The sequence below is a fragment of the Sycon ciliatum genome, chromosome 12, assembly GCF_964019385.1.
Source record: "Sycon ciliatum chromosome 12, ocSycCili1.1, whole genome shotgun sequence".
NCBI classification, from domain to species: Eukaryota; Metazoa; Porifera; class Calcarea; order Leucosolenida; family Sycettidae; genus Sycon; species Sycon ciliatum.
In genome coordinates, this window is record NC_088654.1 from 27,053,227 (window position 1) to 27,062,981 (window position 9,755).

General features: G+C 50.1%; 1 protein-coding gene across 1 annotated transcript; it reads left to right on the forward strand.

Annotated features, from left to right (window-relative positions):
- The first annotated feature begins 3,180 nt into the window (after positions 1-3,180).
- On the forward strand, positions 3,181-7,353 carry LOC135828146 (uncharacterized). The gene is made up of 2 exons (XM_065340586.1): positions 3,181-3,735; positions 5,080-7,353. Exons 1-2 carry the CDS (start codon positions 3,440-3,442, stop codon positions 7,154-7,156), a joined length of 2,373 nt encoding a protein of 790 aa, XP_065196658.1. The 5' UTR covers positions 3,181-3,439; the 3' UTR covers positions 7,157-7,353.
- Positions 7,354-9,755: the final 2,402 nt, after the last annotated feature.

Genomic DNA, 9,755 nt, shown 5'->3' on the forward strand with positions numbered 1-9,755 from the left:
GACTTTTCCCGTTTGTCTCTTTCCCTCAAAACCAGTCAATATTATTATTATTATTATTATTATACCGGTAATACTCACCACTGCGTGGGAGTACAATCATGGTTTTTACAGTGTTTCAAGCCTCTTGTACGGGAAAAACCCATCTTTATCAATGATAGAAATGCAACTAAAATCCAAAACAACTTTAAGATGTAAAGAACTCAAAGCAAATGAAAAAAACTCAAAGCAAGTGAAAAATAACTCAAAACAAATGAAAAGGAACCCAACCAGCCGCACGCGGAGCACACAACTTCACAAGGGGCATTTTTATTCATTGTTCCACTGTGTAGTTGGCGCCACTAGCGCTATCTTTTTAAAGGTGCTAAATTGTCAATGCTCTGACCGCCAAAGTGCCGGTTATAAGGTCTTGCTTGCTACCTTGTTAATCACCAGAAAAGTGATGGTACGAAAGGCCTAGTCGAAACTATGTGTATATGGCTTCTGTACTCTGTGATTCGTGTGCGGATACTCCTGAAAACATAGTGATTGTGTAAAACATAGCAACAGCTGTTTACACATCGTTGAAAACTCACATCACTTGCTATCTGTAGAGTGTGTATGAATATGGTAGGAGGGTTCTTGAACGCATTCACACGATCCAGGACTCCAGGTCGGTTTCAGTGATCCCCTCAAAAACCGCGGAACGCTCTCGCATGCTGTCATCAGTTCACACTTCACCGAGAAGACAACTAAATCTTGTAGAGTCTACTCCTTGTCTGGCCCAGACACCTGGACACCGGTTCGTGGAGATACTCAGCAAGGTCTGACAAGTTACAACTAAGGGCGCGTTCGAATTGTCACTCTTTGACTTTTCGAGGAGTTTCGTTTTTCTGAAGAGGTGGCTTATTGGTCTCTTCAGAAAACGAGTCTCCTTGAGGCTCCACAACCTCATCCAATGCCGATGGCAGAGGTGGATTAGTTCCGAAGAGTTTGGAATAGCTACGTCGAGATGGTTGATCGGATCGCGGATGTCTCTTTAGATTTTTGGTTTGAGGAAAGCAAATCAGCACACGAAGCACAGAAGCCATATAAGGTAGTTAGCAAGTCCTTAGAACCACTAGCGCTATTTTTCAAGTGCTATTGTTGTCAATGCTCTGTCCGTCAAAAGTGCCGGTTATAAGGACTTGCATACTACCTTGTTAATCACCATTGCATTCGACCTGAAGAGTGATTTATTTTTTTATTTTTATTGGGAACACAGCCCTACAAAGAGACATGTGGAGACAAACACAAGACAAGACACAGGGGATGTAGGGACGACGTGCCGATGTACAGGGAGCAACTCGACCGACCAGGGGTCTCGGCGTTAGCGTTGCAACCTGGCATCGAAAAAAAAGGGGGGGGGTGCATGGTCAGGTAGCAAAAATAATAATTTGGTGCGAGAAAGGGGCGCTAGTATTGCACCAAATAATAATTATAAATACGTGTAATGACTAAACCAGAAGGGAAAATGAAGAAAGAGAACAATAATCATAACAAGCAAGTAGTAGTAGAGAGGTAAATACTAAATGGGTCTCAAATCTCAATATCATCGTCACAGATACTGTGTGGACCACAGCCATCTCTTTCGGATTAGATCCTTACATACGTTGACCTTGAAGGTTTGGAGGCGTCTTGAATGAGGCTCGTGAAGCAGGAGGTCCGCAGGCAGGTTGTTCCAGGGTGTGATGGCGAGGAAGGGGAAGGATCGCAGGAGGTAGTCAGGGGCTGTGCGAGGGGGTGTCCACTTCAGCTGAAAGGCATGGTGCGTCTGACGTTTTTGCCGTGTGCACATGCTAGCTACGGCAGGGGGCTTGGTTGGTGGCAGCATGGCCTTTACCTGGGGAGGCCCTGGAATGTAGTGCAGCTTGAACAAGTATGACAGGGCTGCCACCATCCGACGAAGCTGAAGACTTTGGAGGATGGTTCCAGGTCCCAGGAAATGCAGGGCACGTTGCTGAACCTTGTCCAGCTGGGCCATGTTAGTTGCGGCTGCGCTCGACCAGGCCAGTGGGGCATATTCAAGTAGGGGTCGCACGAATCCCTTGTAGACCGTCACTCGACCATGGTCGTCCAGGATGGGTGCTGCCTTTCGTAGGAAACCCAGCCTTTGGGAGGCGCGCAGTGCAACACTGCGAGTGTGCGCTCTGTAGGAGAGAGTAGGGTCGAGCATGACTCCCAGCAGCTTCAGGGTATCTGTCTCCTGGAGTGCTTCACCTCCAAAGGTGACTGGTGGAGTGCAGGGGGGAACGTGCTTGCGATGTAGAGTCATGCGCTGTGTCTTGGCTGGCTCAAAACAGATACGCCACTTGCGGCCCCACTCCTCAAGACTGTTGAGGGACCCTTGGAGGGAGGCGGTGGACTGTTGGAGATCGTCAGTTGGCTGTACTAAGCTGTAGAGTGTGGTGTCGTCTGCAAAGCTGCTCAGCTGCGTTCCTGGAGTTAAACATTGTTCAATGTCACAGGTGTATAGAAGGATACAATGAAAGGCCTAGTCGAAACAATTTTAATAATTAGCAAGACGAAATTCGCGTTCGCGTTCGCTCTCCAAGGAAAGTCGAACTCAGTGACGGAATTCGCGTTATGAGAAGGATTAGCAAACAGAATTCGCACATGCATGACGTTGACACGACGTACATTGTGTACAGACAGTACAGCGTGGTAATTTATGACTGCCCTGACACGAATCCGCGATTCGTGTTCCGACTACTTTTCCGAACGAAAAATGCGAAAGTTCGCAATCCGCGAACTGAAAAATGTTTGCGAACGCGTTCGTCTTGCTAATCCTCCGAATGGCTTCTGTGCTTCGTGTGCTGGGATGTCTTTGTCGCCATGACAATTCCACCGAAAAACTCTAAAATGAGAGAAACAGTTCTATTGGGACACTTCAACTAATATCTTTTAGGAATTAAATTATTTGTTCGAACAGTTGATGAAGATGATTCGAACGCGCCCTAAAAGACTAACATTCTGAGGCTCGTTGTCGATAACCATGCTGTCCCGTCTTCCGCAGCCGTGCGCGTGCCATATGCCCAGAGCTATCACTACGTATACGTATGCCGGCGTCAAATGTCGGAAAACGGAATGCCATCGGGAAAACATAAATTATTTTTCGCCACCGTAAGCCACATTATTTTCAGCAATGCACTGTATTCATCATTGTCATTCAATGACTTGATCCTGATGATGAATTGAGGAGGACTCACACTCAGTCACAGAGACTGAGAGGACACCCAGTGACTGCGATTATTTGTTGAAGCAGGCAACGAAAAGAAAGTGCCACGGAGTCGGAGGCAATACATGAGTGTACATTGTTCATTGACTGAGCGACTCAGAGCTAGCGACGAAGTAAACATTAGTTGAGTGTGAGAAGGCAGGAGATAGGATAGCCAAACCATCTGGAGCTGTCGCATCACTGGGCATGGGTCCAAAGCCATTGTACACAGCGGCTCCGCTTATCACCGCGGTCGCGATACTGGGCTTGCTAGTTTTCTCCACGCAAGCAGCTGCAAACTTCCGTCAGATAGATGAACCTGTTGTCGATGTGCACGCTAGCAGCAGTGAGGATGAAGCTGGTGCCGCTACACTGGGCCATGCAGGAATGGCTGACTTGCCACCACTGTTGGAGTTCGCCAATGGCACGGCGGTCAAGACGCTAGCGGACTGGCAGGAGAGACGGGCGGAGATGGGCCGGCTGCTTACGGAACATTACTACGGGTTAGTCGATCATTCGCACTTTACACTTACCCTTACACCCTCCTGCCCCCCCCCCCCCCCAATCCCCCACCCCGGGGGGGGGGGGGGAGGGGGGTACATGACTGTACTGTAGACCGATCTACAGTCCTGCTCAATGAAATCTAGTCGTCGCGTCACTCAAGTACGCGCCGGGCGTTGCGCAGCCCTAGACCTGTGAACACTGGGCTGCGAAATGGTGCACGGCGCAAACTTGAGTGACCCGACTGGATTTCATAGAGCAGCACTGTACATGGATTTCATTGAGCAGCACTGTACATGGATTTCATTGAGCAAAACTGCACATCGTATAGTGCTGCTCTATGAAATCCAGTCGCGTCACTCTAGTTTGCGCCTTGCACCATTTCGCAGCCCAGTGTTCGCAGGTCTAGGGCTGCGCAACGCCCGGCGAGTACTTGAGTGTTGCAACGACTAGATTCCATTGAGCAACACTGTAACAGTAACATGATTGTACTAGTAGTATTAGGGAGGTTTAGGAAGACGACATTCGCGTCCGTGTTCACATTCCAAGGGAAGTCAAACTCGGTGACGGAATCCGCGTCATGAGAAGGATTAGCAAACGGAATTCGCACATGCATGACGTTAGCACATCGTACATGTACCTGATTGTGTACAGACAGTACCGCGTACTAAATTTACGACTGTCCTGATGCGAATCCGCGATTCATTCAATACCTGCTTGTCTTCTGATGACTCTTCATCATCTTCATAAGGAAGAAAACAAGACTTTTCAGGAGTTTTGCTGTTGAGGAGAGTGGCTGGTGAAATGTTCGTGCTGGTATCTGTAAGCGTCACATGGTCTTGTCTGGTCACAAGATGAACCTAGATTGACTAGGCTTGCTTCACTGTTGCAGTATTGTGTTAGTACGCTTTGCCTTCACGGCATACGAGTACTCTCGGCGCACTGACTACAATCAACTTCGCTTATAACGACACTCGACGGGGCATCAGAAAAGTGTCGTTATACCCGAAGTCTCATTATATATATTACAGTTGGATGAGACTTTGCTCTGGGCATGGAAATTCTGTCGTTTTTCGCGAATTGTCGTTATATCCGCAGTCGTTATTAGCGAAGTTGACTGTACACCCGTCTGTGTGTCCATGTGTGTGTGTGTGTGTGTGTGTGTGTGTGTGTGTGTGTGTGTGTGTGTGTGTGTGTGTGTGTGTGTGTGTGTGTGTGCATGTGTGTGTGTGTGTATGTGTGCATGTGTGTGTATGTCCGTGTGCGTATGTATGTGTATGTGTGTGCATGTGCGTGTATGTGCCTGAATGCATATTTTGTGCACATACACCCGTATGCCGCTTCAGATCGTTTCCGACTGAACCCCCACCCGAGCTCCTCAGCAGCGAATTAGTCAACGTGTCTCGCAATCGCGGAGTTGCTCGCTATCACGCACGCCTTACATTCAACACCCATCCGCAGGCACAGATTGTGGTGGAGATACTGGTGCCGGAACACTGTACTAACTCCACCCCGTGTCCTGCATTCATGACTCAGACAAATCACCGCAAGTGGGCGAGCGTGGGGGTGTCGCGGGGCTACGCGGCGTTCGTCTATCCCGGCGCCGATTCCAACGATCAGACGGACGTGTTTCGCATGGCCTACCCGGCCGCCACGTGGGGTCTGATCGCCCGGCGCGCCTGGCTTGCTAGTCGCGTGGTCGACTACGTGATGACGTGTGCGTGGATTGAGCACGCTCACATTGCCATAACAGGTCACAGCCGCAACGGCAAACAGAGCATGATAGCGGCGGCGTTTGATCAGCGCATCACCGCCGTCATTGACTCGTCATCCGGAGCTCCGGCCATGTCGCCGTACCGATTCACCTCGGCGTATACGTTCAGCGAGGATCCGTATGGTACGTGGCCGAATGCACCGCCCGGCGTAAACTGCTCGTGCACGCGCAACCCGACAGACCCGCGACCAAAGTCGGGCAAATGCTGCTGGTGGCTGCCTAGCGTGATGAACCTCAGTGGCTTTGAGAACAGCGTGCCGATCGATTCCCACGCTCTGCTCGGCCTGATAGCGCCGCGCTCGTTCCTCAGCCAAACGGCGTTTAACGACCCGTGTGATCCGTCGTTTGCCGTCGAGCGCGCCTACCTCGCAGGAAAGAAATCCTACAAGTTTCTCGGCAAGCCGGATAACATACGAATTCGCTGGCGTCCCGGCGGTCACCATGGTTTCGAGATGCTGGACAGTTACTTCGACTGGTTTGACTTAAGCTTTGGAAGATACCCAGCGGCTCATCGCGGTGTGAACGATGTGTTTCCCGAGCAGTTGATTCATGCCTTCAACTGGACAGAGTGGAATAGCAGTGAGACCACAATGCACACGGCATCCCCGCCGCCAGCCAGCGCAGCACTGATCGATCGCGTCAACTGGATGACCGGCATCGCCGACCAGCCTGTGGGTCTAGCGTGGAGTCCGGCAGGGTCCTACTCTGTCAGCTACCAGCCGTACGTGGAGGAGATGCTATACCGCCAGAACGAGCTCCACACAGTCTTTGAAGGAACGGCGAAGATGACGATATCATTCGGCCGCGCCCTCATAGGCACACTCTACTTCCCGGCAAACGCCAGCGCAAAGTCCGCCCCTCTGCCGGGTATCGTGTGGCTCCATCCGTACTCCTACCAGCAAGGATACACGGAGAGCTATCCGAAAGCCCCGCACCGCATGCCCTGGCGGCTGGCACAACAGAGTAACGCCGTCGTGCTGGCCTTTGATCAGATCGGCTTCGGTCGACGACTCCGCGAGGGGCGCCTGTCCGAGTTCTATTCCCGCTGGCCAAACTGGTCGTTGCTCGGTCACATGATCCAGGACGTCCAATCAGCAGTGGACGCGCTACTCTCGCCGCGTGATGCAGCCGACTGCCCGGATGGCGAGCCACTCAGCGCTCTCTATTTGGCGACGACGGTGCCACGAGTGGAGCGTGTCACGGTGGTCGGGTATGCCATGGGAGCCATCGTAGCACTTCACAGCGCCGTCCTGGACACACGAATAGCAGCCGTGGCGGCCTGCACTGGCATATCACCGTGGAAACAGCAAGCGCTGGCTCGCGAAACTGGCGGCAATGCACGTCTGTACGAGTGGCACGCGCTGCTGCCGCGTCTCGGCTGGTTTCAGGGTCGTGAGGCCGAGGAGTTGGCGTACGATTACGACGACCTGCTCGTGGCACTGCGGGATCGTCCCACGCTGCTCTACAACTCCGAGATTGATCGTCAAGTTGACCAGACCGCGTTCTCCAAGATGGTGTCTAGCGCAGCTGCTCGCGTTCAGAACAAGTGGAAGCTGAAGTTGCACAGCGGGGCCGAGTTCTCCAACAAACTGGATGCTAACATGCAAACAACTGTCACGGAATGGATCAACTCTCTAGATTTTTCTTAGATTGTAAAATCGTTACGATTTGCAGCAACTCCCTTGGTCTTGCTCCATATTCCCTCATCTTTGTCACTTACAGAGGCCATCCGGCATTATTGATAATTTCCATGGAATGAAAAACTTTAGTCAGGAGAGAATTACTTATGAACTTATGACCTCCCCACCCAGCCCTCTGAGCAAAAAAAATTGTCTTGACATCTAGACTGGATGTTACAGCTATCAACACTATTATTTAGTTTTTCAAAATAGGCTAAAGATCTCCTCGGCCCACTAACTGCAAAAAAGAAACTTTAGTTTCGCGTGAAAGATCGATAAAAGTGGGCTTGTAGGATACCACCCCTCAACCAACACCACGACCAACGCCACGACCAACACCATGACCAACGCCACGACCAACACCACGGCCTAGCAAGTAGCTAACAACAACAGAGATCCACTGACGATGTTGTTCAGAACAACGAAACGTCTGGAAAAGTATCGTCAATATTTCTATCTTTATTTTAATTAAAATAATATACATGCATTTAAACACACGGCGAGGAGACAATAATTTGATAACCGCAATCAATAAAACTAGCTGAACCGACATTTGTGTACTTTATTCATGCAATGTAAAAACGGTGGAGACGATGTGCAATAAAACGATGAAAATATGAAGAAATGGTGTAGGGAAAAAATATATGGATTCAAACAAGTTTTCGTACAACACTCATCAGGAATCGTCGTTGTACTAAAGGACACTGAAACAAAAATTGAACTATTATAGAAAATCTAAGTTACAGAAATAACACTAAGAGCAACAACAGTGAAATTTACAAGTGTGAATTTTAACAATCAAAGCGAGAAATGAACAAAGGAGAAAGGAAGGAAAGACAACGTGATAACACATAACAGCAGTACATTACACCTAGAACATTAACGGCCAAGCTTGGCCGCACTAAACACGACACGTTACTTGAACAATTTCAACCCAATTATACTATCTTTCTGTACACACAAATTAGGCTTGTACAGACGCTGATAGATAGCTTCCAACACTTTTAACTGTAGTCCATAACCATGACGACCACGGCACAATACAGTGAACGAAGAGTCGGAATACGAATTGCAACAATCAGGACTAGCTAGCAGATGATTGTACACTGAAGACTTGCTACCACGAAACCTACGCACAACACTAACACTCTCACCGGCATTCTCACCATCACTCCCATCACTGCTCTCCGACTCACTGCTCCTTCCGCCGTCCGCTCCATCCTCCGCTTCCTCTGTACTCTCTCTGTCTCGTCCATCCCGCCTGACCGGGTCCATTGAAGTCAACTCGGCCGTCACCCTGCTATCACATCCCTCCTTTCGCCCTTGTCCGCTGAGTGCGTAGCTTCTGTTGTAGTTGGCTGTTGATCGTCTTGGTCTTTCAATTGTGGGCTTGGATGGTGGATTAGTTGTGGTTGCTGTAGATTGCGTTGTTGGTGTTGGTGTGGGAGCTACTGATATGCAAGGTGGGTCTTTTTGAGTCGGCATTTGTAGTGTTAATGCAGCTGTCAGTGTTGCTCGCGGTCTCCCACTGGCAAGCTCCACCGCCGCAAGAACCGATGGTGGAGGATCGGGAGGAGGCAGTGGGACCGGGACCGCAAGCGGCACCACCTCAGCCAAAGCCGCCGGGGGCACTGACGAGGGAACCACCGACGGCCGGAGCAAAGGCGGCGACACAAGCCGACCCGATGAGCCACCACGCCCATTCTCCTCCCCCACCGCCACCAGCGACGGCGGAGCAAGCACAGTCCGTGAGCCAGGGTCCGCGGGTTGTGTAGGCAACGGCTGTGTGGTTATTGGTTGTTTTCTAGGTCGCCCTCGCTTCGGTCTTTGTTGTTGTGCGCAAGGTGGAAGTATGTGACGTGGTGTGTGTTGTTTGATGCGTGCGTTCAGGTGCTGAACAGTCCCACCAACATACCGACTAGCGCATTGTCGGCATTCAAAGTTGTAAATAAGATGACTTAGGTGATGGGCTGGTAGGACATCCTTCCGCACCGTAAACGCACGCATCGTCGTAAAGACGGGCACAAAGTGTACTGCGTAGTATGTTCGACGAACAACAGACTTGACTGCACTACAAACTTTAGTCGACTCCTGCCCTTTCCACGGCAAACATAAATAAACGGGACAACGAGCAGGACCAATCATAGGAGCCTTCGTAGTTTGTTCGACTTTCAACAACTTCTGCAACAAAAACTCAGGGTACCCGTTCTTGACAAAAACTGACCGGAGAAAATCAAGCTCTTCCTGCAGCTTACAGGACGAACAAATACGCTTCGCACGATCTACAAGGTTACGCACTAAGTTTACTTTATATTGAGACGAACAATAAGAGTCATATACAATGTACTGACCAGTAAACAAATATACATGCATACCAGTCTTTGGTCTAGAAAGAATTCTTTTTTGATATTACAATGAGAGAGGCTAACCAATGGGTTGTCCAACAACAACACAATCGTGGGCACCCACATCCATCAAGACAAGCTCCAGAGCCACTCCTGGCCATCCGGCCCCCAGCCCCCCCCCCCCCCCCCCCACCCCCCCAACTGAATACAACAATGACATAGTC

Excerpts from the sequence above, each read along its gene's own strand:
- LOC135828146 (XM_065340586.1), top strand. The coding sequence starts at position 3,440 with ATGGGTCCAAAGCCATTGTACACAGCGGCTCCGCTTATCACCGCGGTC. Across the intron at positions 3,736-5,079 it reads CTTACGGAACATTACTACGG|ATCGTTTCCGACTGAACCCC; the intron begins GTTAGTCGATCA and ends ATGCCGCTTCAG.